Here is a 16,153-nt window from a genome sequence, read left to right as displayed (position 1 = left end):
TTATGTAGCTGAGCATGACCTTGAGTGCCTGATCCTCTTGCTGCCACTTCAGAAGTGCTGGGATTACAGGTGTGCACTACTGTGCCTGCCTCCGTTGTAACCATTTTAAATGTACATTTCAGAAACATTATATCCATGACATTGTACAACCATTATTGCTATCTTATTTCCAGAAATGCATCATTACACCAAAGTGAAACCCTATAATTATTTGATGGTAATTCCCTCTGTCTCCTGCTCCTTAACTCCTGGTGGTAAACTCTATTTTCAGTCTCTATGAAATTTTCCATTTTAAGGATTTAGTAGAAATTAAATCACATAATATCTGATGTCTGGCTTATTTTACTCAGAATGTTTTCAAGATTGAGCTATATTGTAGCATATATCAGATTTTATTTCATTTTAAGGCTAAATGATATTATGGTTTATCCTGCATTTTCCTCATGCAGTCATTTTTGATAGATTGGGTTGTTCCCACCTTTTGGCTTTTGTGAATAATGTGATGAGCATTGGTGAGTAGGTAGGTTGAATTCTTCTTTCAGTTCTTTTGGATTTCTAGAGGTGGAATTATTGGGTCATGTGGTGAGTGTATTTTTAGCTTTTTGAACGCCATCTGTTTTTTTCAAAGCAGCAATGTGTAAAACGTTCTGATTTTTCCGCTCTTGCAAACATTTGTTATTTTGATTTAATTTTATTTAATTATTTAATAAAACTCTAGATTGTGAAGGTAGTCCCACCAGCAATGTGTAAACGTTCTGTTTTTTCCACACTCTTACAAACATTTGTTATTTTGATTTAATTTGATTTAATTATTTAATAAAACTCTAGAGTGTGAGGTGAGAACTCATTGTGGTTAGGTTTGCATTTCTCTAATGACTAGTGGTGGTGAACATCTTTGCATGGATTTGCTGGCTATTTATGTACCTTGTTTGTAGAAAGGTTATTCAAACTTAGCCTGATTTTGAACTGGATATTTTTGTTACTGTGTTTTTACATATTCTAGTATTAATTCTTTATTTGATATATGTCTTGCAATGTTTTTACTATTTTTTGGGTCTGTCCTCTCTTGACAATGTTTTAATAGTGTCTTACTTTATTTAAGAGTTTAAATTTTGATGAAATCTGTTTATCTATTTTCTCTTTTTGCTGGTATATTTTGTTTCATATATAAGAAATCATTGCCATATCTGGTGTCATACAGATTTTCCCATGTTTTCTTTTATGACTTTTATGATTTCAGCTTTTTTTTTTTGGTTTTTTTTTTTTTTTTTTTTGTTTTGTTTTTTTCGAGACAGGGTTTCCCTGTGTAGCTTTGCGCCTTTCCTGGAACTTGCTTGGTAGCCCAGGCTGGCCTCGAACTCACAGAGATCCTCCTGGCTCTGCCTCCCGAGTGCTGGGATTAAAGGCGTGCACCACCACCGCCCAGCGTCTTTTAAAAGTTTTATTGATATAGTTTTCACATATCTTTAAACAAGCTGAAATGAAGATGCTTCAGTGAACAGTAAAGGAATGAAAACTCACAGGTTTAGTGAGCTGGGCTTTTAAATTGCTGCCAAACTAGATGCACACAGTACAGAGGGAAGATAATTATAGACAAAAATTTGTTTATAAACACAGAAGGAAAACTTCTAAATGAAGTCAAAGCAGAAATTTCAGCTGTGTATTGAAAGAACCATTAAAGTCAAAAGAAGGATTTTTCTCAAAAAAAAAAAGTTTAAGTTCTTAAGGCTACCTAAGTAGTAGCATGCCCTTAAGACCAGGTAAAAGCAGGGAAGACCTTGAGAGTCAGCCAGCGGACAGTCCCAGCAGTTAAACATTACCGTGCCTGTCAGATTCTTGCCAGCACTTAGAAGTTCCAAGTTTTAAAACAAAAGTTTGGTACATTTAGTTAGTAAATAAAAGAGAATCCCAGTAGTTTTTACTTCCCCTCATTTTTTTGTAGTGTGTGCAGTGATGTTTTTTTAATTAGCACTTTTCATTCAGCCATACTAAAAATTTTAAATAGTACTTTTTTGTATTATTTATTTACTTAGAGGCAAGATCTATTTTCTTGTTTTTTCTTTTCATCTTAATATCTTTAGCATCTTGTAAAATACTTGACAAACTGGAAGTATTGAGATAAACTATTTTTTAAACTAGAGTGACTGAAATTTGATTCTGATGAGCACATGGTTGTTAAAATGTTTTAACAAAGGTTGAAAGGATGGGTATCTTAAGAAGAAATAAAGGATAGTGTCTTTCTACACAGACGCATATTCTCTAAAAGCATAAGGCAAACAAATGCCGTAGAATTATATATGAGAAATGAGAATCTGACAAGTATACAGATTTTGTGGAAGCATATAGCATTAACATAAATAGGCTATGTATATACTATTGTCTCAGGAAATTCAATTACTACTCACTTAGTTCATTTATGATACCCAAAGTTGTCCTTTCACCTGTGCATGTACACACATGTACTTGCACACACATGCACCTACACACACAGATATGCAACACACACACACACACACGCACACGCACACGCACACGCACACGCTCCGGTAACCCCAGCACTTCTAAAGGTAGAGGTAGGAGGATTACGGATTTGCCTGGGCTACACAGTGAGTTGCAGGCTGGTATGGACTACATGCCCAAGATCCGGTCTCAAACAAAAAATAAATAAATGTCAAAAATGTAAATGTATATACACATAAATAAAGGAACCATTGTTTATTTATAGTAATTAATTCATGCTTCTATAGTTTGATTAGATTTTAAAGGTGCTTTGGTTTAGTTCTTAATTATAATTTGAATTTTTATTGTTTAAGAAATACTCATCTATTGTACATCTACTTTGTATCACATTTATTAAGAAAGTAACTTACACTGTTTTTGTTTCAGCGAAACCATTTACTTCTAAAGTGAAACAAATGAGATTACACAGAGAAGACTTTGAAATATTAAAGGTGATTGGTCGAGGAGCTTTTGGGGAGGTAAGGTGATTTTATAGAATGTTTGCTAATTGTTTTAGAATATAGTGGTAAGAGATATTTACTTGCTGTTATAATTGACATGGCTGATCAGAAAATGGATTAAAGTTGTGAATGACACATTTTGCATGGAATTGTTTTCTACAGTGCTTCACTTTTTAATGTGTACTGAATTTTGTTTGTTTCTTTCTCGTGCCAAGGCCACACTATCTCATGCTGCTTCATCTCCTAAGAAGTCTTGGTGTGTCTGGTAGAGTTTCTTCCTCTGATCCTGCTCTTTCCTCTCCTTGTGTTTACACACACGCGCGCACACACAACACACACACACACACACACACACACACACACAGCGCGAGCATGCACGCACACATGGCAGGCTAGAGAGATCTGAGTTTGGGTCAGGATTCACTCGGGAGGCAGAGGCAGGCGGATCTCTGTGAGTTCGAGGCCAGCCTGGTCTACAGAGCGAGATCCAGGAAAGGCGCAAAGCTACACAGAGAAACCCTGTCTCGAAAAAACCAAAAAAAAAAAAAAAAAAAAAAAAAAAAAAAAAAAAAAAAAAACCTGAGAAGAGTTTATAATTAATTGAAATTTTAAGATTGAGTCAGCTAATCGATACACAGGATATACGTCTCCTTTTATTTAGGGCTTTATAAGATTGAAGCTTCATTCATATAGAGAATTCTACATCTTTTAGTACGTTTACTAGATGTATGGTATTCCTGAGGTTATTTTAATTAAAATGCCTTACGTTTCATTGTCTGATTGTTGAAAATACAAATAATTGCAATTAGCTCAGTTTTATTTATTAACCTCATGACTAATCTTTGTATTAATTTTACTTTTAAAATCATGAAATGTGTTGAGTTTCAGTAAAATGCTTCCTCTACATCTGTTGAGACACTAGTCAGTTTTCTCCCTTATTTGGTTAATGTGTTGAATTTCACTTGTTACTTTCAAATATTAAACTAACTTTATAAAATGATTCCAGCTGGGTTGTGTATTATCCTTTTTATGCATCAGTAGATTTGGCATGCTTTTTTTTAAAATTTTTTTTATTTTTTTTTTGGTTTTTCGAGACAGGGTTTCTCTGTGTAGCTTTGTGCCTTTCCTGGATCTCGCTCTGTAGACCAGGCTGGCCTCGAACTCACAGAGATCCACCTGGCTCTGCCTCCCGAGTGCTGGGATTAAAGGCGTGCGCCACCACCGCCCGGCTTTGGCATGCTTTTAAAAATATGTATTTAAATTTTTTCACCTATTTTTTGGACAGAATTGGCCTGTAATTTTCTTTTAATACCTCCATCAGATTTTGGGATTTTGGTTTTGCTGGTCTCATGAGAGGAGTGTTTCCTCTCTTACTGCTTTCTGCAAGCTTCTGAAGTAATTGCCATTTCCCTTTTATGCTTCTAGAGTTTCACAGGTGACGCCTTCTGAACCTGGAGTTTGTTTCTGAGATAGTCAATATATTTATTTTTTACAATGGACTTTTAAAAATTATGTGTCAGTTTATTCACCTCATTACTTTTAGAACTTAGTATTGTATTGGTCAGTTATTGATTCATACGACGTCATTTTTAAATTTGTCTTTCTAGGGAGTTGTCAGTTTTCTTTGTTTTTCAGTGGATTGACTTCCAGCTTCTTCCGTTTTGCTGTTGTAGATGAATTCACAGTCTTTAATATTTTATTTTCTTGGTGTGAACTTGCTGTCCATTCTTCTAATTTACTGAAGTAGATGAGTTAGAATATTGGTTTCTAGTTCTTCTTTGAAGTGTGCATTCCGCCTGTTTGCCTCCCAGCAGCGCGGTCCTGCTTCTGTTATTGTTTGCTCCAGTTTCCACTGCGATCGTACATTTTCAGTTGTTTTGTTTTGTATCCATGAGTTTAGAAGTTCGTCTGTTTCTTTTTTTTTTTTTTTAATTGAGACAGGGTTTCTCCTTGTAGTTTTGGAGCCTGTCCTGGATCTTGCTGTGTAGCCCAGGCTGGCCTCGAACTCACAGAGATCTGCCTGGCTCTGCCTCCTGAGTGCTGGGATTAAAGGTGTGTGCTACCACCGCCCCGCTAAATTCATCTGTTTCTAAGAGGCTCGAGGATTTCTGGTTACATTTCTGCCATTGAGTTATAATGTGATCAGAGGTAGCATATATTGTGTGATTGGAATTTATTAGGTCAAACTCATTAATTTAGCTATTTAAAATTTCCTGTTTTCTCTTGAGCTGCCATTTCCTGAGAAAGGAGTTGGTTTATTTGTTTCTTTCTTTAGTTTTTTTTTTTTTTGACTCTTTTCTTTTTCTTTGACCTATTTCTTCCTGAGAGAATTTTTTCTTTTCTTTTTTTTTTTAATTTCTTTCAGTTTTTGGTGATAACAAATAGTCATTTTTGTCTTCTTAATGATGAACTCTTGCATCATTATAGAATGTTCTTGTTATTTCTGTGATGCTCTTTGATATACATTAGTCTGATATTAGTAGAAATATTTTAACTGTTAGCATTTACATTAAATACCTAGCTGACTTTCTTTAGTTTGTTTCCTGTAGCCTTATAGTGTAGCCTTACTAAGTGTAATACCAATTCCTTGTTAGCCCTCCCCTCTCTTATCGTAGATTTATGCGACCTGATTTTTAATTTTATATTAATAGAATTATTTACTATATATTCTTGTTTCTAGCTTCTGTACTCCACATTATACTTAGGTGTCACACCCTTGTTTTTCTTTTCATCTGTTCTTTCACATTTATTCTCTCTTTGTGTGTGTCTCTGCTCTCTCTTTGTGCATGTGCATGTATATAAGTGTGTGTGGATGTGCCATGGCATGCATGTGGAGGTTGGAGGGCAGTTTGTGGGAGTCATTTCTCTCTTTCCACCGTGTAGGTTTTGGAAATTGAACTCATATCACCAGGCTTGGCAGCAGAGTGCCTTTACCCCCTGCGCTGTCGTACTGGCCCCACATCCTAGTTTCCCACTAGCTCGCTCACAGCATTTCTTTGTGTGACTATACTATATGTTTTTTTCATTCATAATAGCGTTGTTGATTGCTAAAGTTACTTATGGTTTTTGGCTGTTCAGAATATTGTTGTCAGAAACATTCTTATTTACATCTTTGGTGAGGTATAAACATTCATTTTATGTTTTATATAAACCTAGGAGTGGAATTCCTGCATCCTGGGGTAGGCATAGTTAGCTTTAGTAGATAGTGCCAAATAATTTCCTAAGTACTGAGTCATACTCATACTGTCTGTAACACTAGTCTCATTTTCCAACTTAAGCCACTTTTGGTAGGTTTGTGGTGGTGTTCATTGTGACTCCATTTTGCTTTTCCTGTTAAGTCTTATTAAAGCCCAATAACTTTTTCTATTCCTTTATATCATGTAGATATCCTTTGGACAAGTAGGGTTTTTATTTTGAGGGGGGTTAGGGAGGTAAGAGTTGAATGTTATTGGTATATTCTGTATACAAATGATTTCATGGATTTGTATGTACATAAATTGGTTTGGCTTTTCCTTTCCTGGTAGACCTTGTATTCAAATAAAATTCAATAATTAAACTGTAATGATTAGTGATTTTCGTGTTTAAGAATTTTTTCTTAATCTGAAGATCATGAATATTTTCCTTTCATCATAAAAAAAGACATTTCTTTTTATTTTATGTGTATGAGTGGTTTGTCTGCATGTATACATGTGTACCATGGTACCTGGTGCCTGAAAAGGTCAAAAGAAGGTGTTGGATCTCTGGAAGTGGCGTTACTGAAGGTTGTGAGCTGCCATGTGGGTGCTGGGAACTGAACCCAGGTCCTCTGCAAAAGCAATAAGTACTTGTAACTTCTAATCTATCATTCCAGTTGCTTTCATCTTTGTAGAAATTCTCCCTATAAAATGCGAAGCATGATGATGTACGCTTGTAATCCTAACACTTGGGAGGCTGAGGCAGGAGTTCAGCACCAAGCATGACTACCTGGTGTGTTTGAGGCTAGCCAGGGCAGCGTGAGACCGTGTCTCACCCCACAGGAGTTCAGCACCAATCATGACTACCTAGTGTGTTTGAGGCTAGCCAGGGCAACATGAGACCGTGTCTACCTCCCCCCCAAGAAATTCTTTCTGTAATCTTTCAAAAAAATCTTTTCCATTTATGTCTGAGTCTGTGATTCAATTGGTATTGATTAGTTTGTGTTTTCTGAAGTATTGTCTAAACATACTTTGCTTTTATTGAAATAGTTTTGCTAGCACTTTGATAAAGAAAAGAAATTCACTTGGCTTTCTAGGTGTGTATGTGTTGTGTGTTGCATGTTCTATTTATCACTTGGTCTTGTTTGTGCCAGTAGCACAGTAAATTAATTCCTGTGGCTTTATACTAAAAAGTTTAGAGCATGCAGTGAATGGCGTGGGAGTGTAGGGTTGTGTTAGTAATTCCAGGACTTTCGAGTTTTAGAACTAGCATGTTCAGTGTCCATCATGCCTACTAGTTTGGAGCTGAGTCACTGAGAATATAGAGATAGAGTTTGGGAAAACTGACATCTACTGCTGTTAAATCTAGTTCACAGACAAGGAGTTTCTCTTGAAAAGTCGGAGTGTGTACGGTGGAGCACTTGTGTAACACTGTGTGTGTGAAGTCAGGTGTTGAGCCTCAGGTGTTGAATCTTGCCTTCCCCCTTGTTTGAGACCAGGTCTCTTTGTTGTTCACTGCTCTATCCTCAGCTAGCTGGCTCTGAACTGGGGTACTATCTTCGCCTCACGTTTGGCTGTAGGAGCACTGAGATCACAGATTGCTACCAAGCTCAGCTGTACCTGGGTCCTAGGGATTTGAACTCTGGTTCTTACACTGCGTGGTTAGAACTTTACCCATTGAGCCGTTTCCTCAGCCCTCTCGTTGCTTCTTAAGGTCTGATTTATTTAAGGTTTAGATTGTAGGTATTATGCAAAGTTTGTTAAATTTATTCCCAAGTATTGATGCTTTTGATTTGATGGCAAATGGCTATAAAATTTTTATATCCAGTATTATATTTCTGATATGTAAGTACAATTGATTTTTATTTATATCTGCCTTGTATTTCCCGATGTCCTGTTTTAGTCATTTGTTTGAGATGGGCAGTTTCTTTTTTAACTTTACAGACTGTACATTCCATTTCTTTCTCTTGATTTATGGCACCTACTTAGGTGGCTAATGCAGTGTTGAGCAGTGTGTCATGAGGTGGATATACTTACCCTTCACTGAAATTTAGGGAGAAGGATTTTTTTTAAGGACTTAGGATTAAGGATTTTTAAGACTTTAAGGATTCAGTATTCACTGTTAATTATGATGCTAATTGTAGGTGTTTTGCTAGATATGTTCTGTTTGAAGAATGGGTTTTAACACAGTTTCTGAAGTTTTAAAATTTTAATAATCATTACATCTGCTGCAATAATTGTATGGATTTTACCTTTTATTCACTTACTATGATAATATATTTTGATTTTTATTCACTTATTAATTGCATTATTTGATGTTTTTGTGTATTTAGTTTTTTGAGTTCTTTATACATTCTGGATATTAAATTAATAGCTAGTACATACTTCCTCTCATTCTGTAGATTGTTTCTTCTCTTTGTGTGTAATATTTTCTTTGCTGGGCAGAATCTTCTTAACTTGATTAAGTCCCATTTGTCATTACTTACATTATTTCATGAGCTGTTGAGTGTAGCTGGAGAGTTTTCTCTCTGGGTCCCGCCAAGCCCTGGCAGTCTGACAGCCCACTTATAAAATAAACACACAGACGCTTATATTATTTAAACTGTTTGGCCTAATGGCTCAGGATTCTAGCTATCTAGTTCTTTCATCTTAAATTAATCCATTTCTATAAATCTATGCTTTGCCACGTGGCTCGTGGCTTACCAGCATCTTCACGTGCTGCTTGTCATGGCGACGGCTGGCAGTGTCTCCCTCCGCCTTCCTGTTCTCTCAGTTCTCCTCTCTGTTAGCCCCGCCTATGCTTCCTGCCTGGCTACTGGTCAATCAGTGTTTTATTTATTGTCCAATCAGAGCAACACATTTGACATACAGACCATCCCACAGCAGTTGAGAGTCTTGTTCATAAAACCCTTGGCTGTGTCAGTATTTTGAAGTATTTTTCTTGTTTTCTTAAGGACTTGGACCCATTTTTAATAGATTTTTATGTAGGGTGAGAGTTAGAAATCCAGTCTCGTTTTTCTACACGTGAATATCCAGTATCCTAACACCATTTATTGAAAGACTGCCTTTTTCTCCAAAGTGAATTTTGCCATCTCTGCAGAATACCAGATGGCTATAGCTGCAAGGGTTTGGTGCTGGTTTCTCTATTTTATTCCATCAGTTAAGTATGGCACTGGACCTGGCTAGTTTTATGTCAGCTTGACACAAGCTAGAGTCTTCTGAAAGCGGGGGAACCTCAATTGAGAAAATGCCTCCATAAGGTCCAGTTGTAGGGCATTTTCTTAATTAGCGATTGATGGGTGAGGGCCCAATGCATTGTGGGTGGTACCATCTCTGGACTGGTGGTCCTGGGTTCTATAAGAAGTCAGGCTGAGCAAGCCATGAAGAGCAAGCCAGTAATCAGTACTCCTCTGTGGCCTCTGCATCAGCTCCTGCCTCCAGGTTTCTGCCCTGCTTAAGTTCCTGCCCTGGCTTCCTTTCATGGACTACAATGTGGAACTGTAAACTGAATAAATCCTTTCCTTCCAGACTTGCTTTGGTCATGGTGTTTTGTTACATCAATAGAAACCCTAACTAAGACAGCACTGTAGCATAATTTGAAGTAAGGTACTCTGATACTTGCAGCATTGATTTTTGTTGAAGAATGTGTTTGTTTGCCATGCAAATTTCAATATTACCTTTATTGCAAAATAGAAGTTTTTAATTTTAATGAAATTCTTTTTTTAATCTTTTAATGATTTATTTTTAGTTTATGTGCTTTGATGTTTTGCCTGCATGTACGTGTGAGGGTGTTGGGTCTGCTGGAACTGGAGTGACAGACAGGTGTGAGCTGCCATGTGGGTTCAGGGAATTGAACCTGGGTCCTTTGGAAGAGCAGCCAGTGCTCTTAACATTGAGCTACCTCTCCAGCCCCATGAAATTCTTATTATTAATTACATTCATGGATTAATGCCTTTAGTGGTAGTGTATAATTGATTTTTCACCTATTGAAGCAATTCCTGGTACAGGGTCTATAGATTGCCTTTCAAGATGTTTTTCTCTTCAGTTAATATTTTGTTAGATAGTTTTACATACATATTCATGGAGACCGTTGACCCATAATTTTTTGTTTTCATGAATTGATATTAGGGTTGTGACAAATTTAAGTAAGGAGTTGGGAGAATGGGTTTTTTTTTTCTTTTTAATGTTTAGAAGCTTTTTTCCCTTAAATGTTTGATGGAATTTAATGGTGCAATAATGTGGACTTGGGTTTTTCATATTCATAATTGATTAACAATGGTTATGGAGTTAGCTGGTTAGCTTTTTCTGTTTCAGTTAACATCAACTTTAGTATGATTTATTTTTCATGGAATATGGCTGCTAACGTTTATCAAGTTTATTTTCTTGAGGTTGTTTATAATATCCTTTTATTAACTTTGTAGAGTCTGAGGTGAGGGTCCTTCTTTCACATTCATAGTTCACACTTTTTTTTATTGAGTCTTACTAGAGGTTTTTCAATGTAATTAAATATCAAAGCTACTTTTTTCTGTATGAGTTGTCTCTCTGTGTGTATACACATGCACTCACATGCATGTTGTGTGTGCACTGCATGTGAATGGGCAAGTGTGCATGTCTGTACATGCATGCAGAGAGGCCAGAGCAGGACTTGCCCTTTTCTTTAGATTTAGTTCACTGATTTGTCTTCTACCTTCTCAAGGTGAAACCTGGGTCTTTGCTTCTTTTCCATTCCAGTTTAAACACAGAAGCTAAGTTTTGCTTCTAATGATGATTAGGTTCATCCCAAAGATTATTATTATCATTATTATTTTTTTTTTGAGACGGGGTTTCTCTGTGTAGTCCTGGCTGTTCTGGCACTCACTCTGTAGCACAGGCTGGCCTTGAACTCACATCAATCCACCTGCCTCTGCCTCCCGAGTGCTGGTATTAAAGGCATGCACCGCCACTGGCTGGCCTCCAAAGATTATTTTTTATTATCATTGATTTCAAAATACTGTTTAAACTTCTGTTCAGGAGTTGTGAAGGTTATTCTTTGCTTTTAAAAGTTTGGCTGTTTGAGTTATATACAGTGAGATAATATACTCCTGATTTTTCTCTAATTTCATAATTTGTTTATGGGCAGAATGTGAACTGTTCTTAATGAACACTCCACATGCCCTTAAAAATAATACTTATTCTTCATTTATTTCTTCCCATGTTTTACTAATGTCAGTGTGACTGAGATAATCAATGCTGTTTCTAATATCTTCCATAATTTACTGATCATTGTTTAGTTCTGTCCGTCAATAAGGGCGTGCTTATTATTTCTTCCCTGTAGTTGTATGTATCTCCTGACTTTGAAAACTGTTATAGCAGGCACATGCACATTCAGAGTAGCTATGTCTTCTTGATGCTCATCAGTGTGGACTACTTCTCTTTTATGTGAGGTGGTGTTTCCCCACTAGTCAGCTTTCCTATGGTTTGAACCCTGTCTTTTACAGTTGTATTTAAAGTGACTCTTTTGTAGATGCATACAGTTAGGTTTTGCAATTTTAATACATCCTGTTAATATCTGTACTTTTATTAGACTGTTTAGACTATGAGTATGAAAGTTAGAAAGGAAGAATTAGAATTAATTAATTACACAGTTTACAAATGTGGTATTGTTAGCACACTTCCCTTACTATGCTGGGTGGGCATTGAGCTCAGGGTCTTGTGCATGTCAGGCATCTCCACCAAACAACAATATCATCCCAGATGTGATTTATTTTTATATAAATCTAAGATTGAAGTGTGTTTCCTCACAGCAAAGTGTTACCCTGTCTGTCCCTTGTTGATCTGCATTCATTGGTTCAGTGTCTGCTTTGCCATGCCTTCTGCGTACTCCAGAAGGGAGAGGCTTTCTGTCTGGATTATTCCTAGAAAAAACATTGTTTCTAGGAAGGCCCTGTCTACAGTCCCTTTTTAGGTGACCTTGTTTTCTACAATTAAAACACCTAACATTTTGATTTTTCTTCAAGCCTGTGGAAATCACCTCTCCTATCTAAGCATCACCATGGCTATGAGATTCAATATTGACTGTATCTGAGATCCATTCCTCTATGGGTGCTGACCTTTCATTTAAAGGCCTAATTATATTGCCTTTTGCATTGTGAATTAGCATTTTCAGAAGCCAAAGATTCAATTATTATTTTTCTAACATCTGAATTTGTTATCATTTTATTTACAGCTGAAGTCAATCTTTGTTTAAAAAAAAAAGTCAAGTTTTCTTTTGGGCCCTGTATAACTCTTAAATGACTCAGTTTTTTTTCTGACTTCTCAATTCTGTCCCAAGCATTCAAGGTTGCTGCACAGCATAGAGCCAAGGTGTGGTCATCATATAGAGACTGTTTTTTTTTTTTTTTTTTTTTTTTTTTTTTTTTTTTGTTTTTTTAACAACAGCATAATCGCCCTCTCCAAGAAGTCGGTCTTGGGAGATTTCAATACCTGTAACCCCACTTTGTTGTTCAGTGATCCTAGCCTCATCTTTCCACCAGGTCCTCCACTATAATTGAGGCCCAGGCTCCAATACTGCTGTAACCAAATCTCTCCAATCTTGTGGGATAGTTCTTTTACTAGTTGACCATGAATTTAACATCTGTTTCACAAAAGGTGAATACATACCATATGAGACTATTGCTTCCTTAAATCTCCTTAAATCTAACATTTCCACAGGATTACAGTCAACTCTTACGCAGCCATGGCGATATCTGTCATCTGGCAGTTCCTGTAAGGTGACTGGATAAATTAAGGTTGTTTGTTTGAAAACCTTGGGCTGTTACTTTCTAATTTTATAATGTAATGCTGAGGTTGGTTCCCCTTTAAATTCCTCTATCTGGGTCTGAATATCTTTATGATCCATTTTAATAAGTTTTTCTAAGGCCTGTATCTTGACACTCATATCAACCAACTTTTTTAGAGATCAATCAAGAATTATCAAACCAACAATAAGGATTATCAAAATGATAATTAACATTATGTCAATCCCAGCTAAGTTGATAATCCCTTCATTTAATTGTTCCGTTTTTAAACCATCCATTGCATATTCGTGCAGAGACCTAACTCCTTCCATTTGTAATAGTGTTTCTCTCTCTCTCTCTCTCTCTCTCTCTCTCTCTCTCTCTGACAGGGTTTATTTATTTGTGTATTTTTGGTGCCTGTCCTGGATCCGCCTGGCTCTGCCTCCTGAGTGCTGGGATTAAAGATGTGCGTGCGCCACTGCCGCTCGGTGTGTTTCTCATTTTTTAATGTGGGGAAAAAAAACCCTCTCTCTTTTAACTAATTCCCTCCTTTAAGACTTCCCAGTTATTTCACCAAATCTGCTGAGGATGATGGTGAATTATGAGGCTGATTGCTGCTGCGTAGAACAGTAGAAGCCCGAGTGGGTGTCAAGGCAGCTACTTGGTGTGGCAGCAGCCTGAGGAGGGGGTCTAGGGAAAGCCCACAACCCTCTGGGAGAGAAGAAGCCACAGAGCCAGCAATGGGCATGGGTGATGTGTGAAAGCGGCAAACTCCATGGCTTTTGAAGCCCAGCCACCTGTGGAGTCTGTTGCAGAGAGGCTGCAACAGAACAATCCCAGATTTGCTCAGAGGGGGAAAAAGAAAGGAAAACCCAGCTAGTAGGTCAGTGACTCCAGCAGGAGCCGCTACGTGCAGCTCCAGCCTGTGCTGGTGGCTGCAAAGCCCCAGGCAATCGGCTTTTTCATGAATTTGTGCTGCAAAAGTTGGATACTAGATGAAGTGCGAATCTGTTTAGTCTTAATTAACAAAAACCTGGAGTCAACAACTGACTGTACCAGGCTTTGCTGACTCCCCATGGGAGGCCTTACGTTTTTTGGAGGAGGGAATGGGGGTAGATTGGGGGATGCTGAAGAGGGGCGTGGAGGAGGGAAGAGAGGGGCATCTGTGGTTGGTATGTAAAATGAATAAAAAATTTCTTGGTTAAAAAACAAAAAAACCCGGGAGTTAGATATCGAGGGTGAAAGCTGAAAGATCAGAGCAGCAGAGCAGCCAGCCATTAGAGTTCTTACCTCTACGAATCCTCAGACTAAATGGGGGAGATCCTGTTTCTACGAATCCTCAGACTGAATAGGCCAAGATCCTGTCTCACCCACTTTATATTCTTGTCTCCACCTCCCTAGTGCTGGGATCAAAGACATGAGATTCCAAGTGCTGGGATCAAAGGTGTGAGCCACCACAGCCCAGCTCTGTTTCTCTTTTAGACTGATTCAATCTTGTATAGCTCAATATGGCCTTGAACTCCTGATCTTCCTGTTTCCTCCTCCCAAGTGCTGGGATTAAAGGTGTGTGCCACCACTGTTTGGCCTCTATGGTTAACTAGTGGCTAGCTCTGTCCTCTGATCTCCAGGCAAGCTGTGTTGTCAGAACACAAACAGAATATCATACAACACAGGATAGTAATGAAACATATTACAAATACAAGAGATACTTCACTAAAAATATATATGTAGAAATAATTAACCTATATATAGGCAACTACAGAAGATAGAAGAGGAAAGTCATGTAAAAGAACCTTGCAGTTTGAGGTGAATTTATCTGCAAGTTCTCTGAATCATCTTAACCTCACTGGGTAGTAGAGGAGGGACCAAGTGCCCAGCCCACTCTGTGAGGCTAGAGTAACCACCTTTGTTCTAAAACCTGACAGTATGTTGGGTGCAGGAAGCAACACAGGAAGGACGACCGACATCTCACCAGTCAAGGATCTGACTGTCTCTTTTGGGAAGGTAGAGTTTTAGCACACACAGGAGCATTTCCGGGTTGTAGTGCACATGGAAGTGTTTCTGGGCTGTGCCCATAGGAGTATTTCTGAGTTATAGTGCAGCCTAGGAACATTTCTGGTTTGCTGCAAGATTGTATTTCTTGGTTTGGGTTTCATTCATTGTGTACTTTATAATTGTGTCTTAATTCTCTGTATATATATTTAAAATTTTATATCTGTTAAAATTATAAAAGTTCTAAATTTTAAAATTTTTTCTATTTTACTGAAAACAGGTTTTTCACACAATATATTCTGACTATGATTCTCCTCTCCCAATTCCTCGGAGATCCTCTCCACCTCCCCTCCTATCTGAATCCACACCGTTGTGACTCTAATTAGAAAACAACAGGCATATAAATAAAATAATAATAATAATAATAATAATAATAATAATAATAATAATAATGTAAGATAAAATAAACCAGAATAGAACAAATCAGTCAAACAAACAGAAGAAAAAGAGCCAAAGAAAAAGCTTGAGAAACACATAGATGACAAAACATTATGAGATAAAGAACCTCCAAAAATGTTTCGGTTGGTCATACACAGACCTTTTCAGTTTCTTGGGGTTCCATTTATTAGTTGTTAGTCTTGGTGCCTGTGCTATCAGTGTTCCGTTCAGAAAAGCCTTTCCTGTGCCAGTGAGTTCAAGACTATTCCCTACTTTCTCTTCTGTCAGACTCAGTGTATCTGGTTTTATTTTGAGCTCTTTGATTCATTTGGAGTTAAGTTTTGTGCAGGGTGCTATGGTATAGGCCCACTTGCATTCTTCTACATGTATCCATCCAATTTGACCAGCACTATTTGTTAAAGATGCTGTCTTTTTACAATGTATATTTCTGGCTTCTTTATCAAAAATTAGCTGTCTGTAGGTTTGTGGATTTATATCTTGTTTTCAATTTAATTCCATTGATCAGTGTGTCTGTTTTTGTGCCAATACCATGCTGTTTTTATTACTATAACTCTGTAGTACAAATTGTGATGGGGATGGTGATACCTCTAGCAGTTCTTTTATTATCCAGAATTGTTTTAGCTATCCGTGTGTGTGTGTGTGTGTGTGTGTGTGTGTGTGTGTATGTATGTGTATGTGTGTGTGTTTCCATATGAAGCTGAAAATTGTCCTTTCAAGTTCTGTGAAGAATTGTGTTGGAATTTTAATGGGGATAATATTGAATCTGTAGATTGCTTTTGGGCAAGATGGCCATTTTTACTTTATTAATCTACCT

The 16,153-nt window shown here is 37.3% G+C and overlaps 1 protein-coding gene across 6 annotated transcripts in view; it reads left to right on the top strand.

The window, feature by feature from the left end:
- Cdc42bpa (CDC42 binding protein kinase alpha) overlaps window positions 1-16,153 on the top strand; it is a 205,110-nt gene that overhangs the window by 28,803 nt on the left and 160,154 nt on the right. For all 6 annotated transcript variants that reach the window (XM_059280686.1, XM_059280685.1, XM_059280679.1 and 3 more), the window contains one exon: window positions 2,887-2,978. In XM_059280686.1, the coding sequence (XP_059136669.1) occupies window positions 2,887-2,978 (92 nt within the window). Of the gene's footprint in view, window positions 1-2,886; window positions 2,979-16,153 lie in introns of those variants that run through there.

This window comes from Peromyscus eremicus, chromosome 15 (assembly GCF_949786415.1).
Source record: "Peromyscus eremicus chromosome 15, PerEre_H2_v1, whole genome shotgun sequence".
In the NCBI taxonomy this organism is placed as follows: Eukaryota; Metazoa; Chordata; class Mammalia; order Rodentia; family Cricetidae; genus Peromyscus; species Peromyscus eremicus.
Note: the sequence above shows the minus strand (reverse complement) of the source record. Positions and strands in the feature narration are given on the sequence as shown.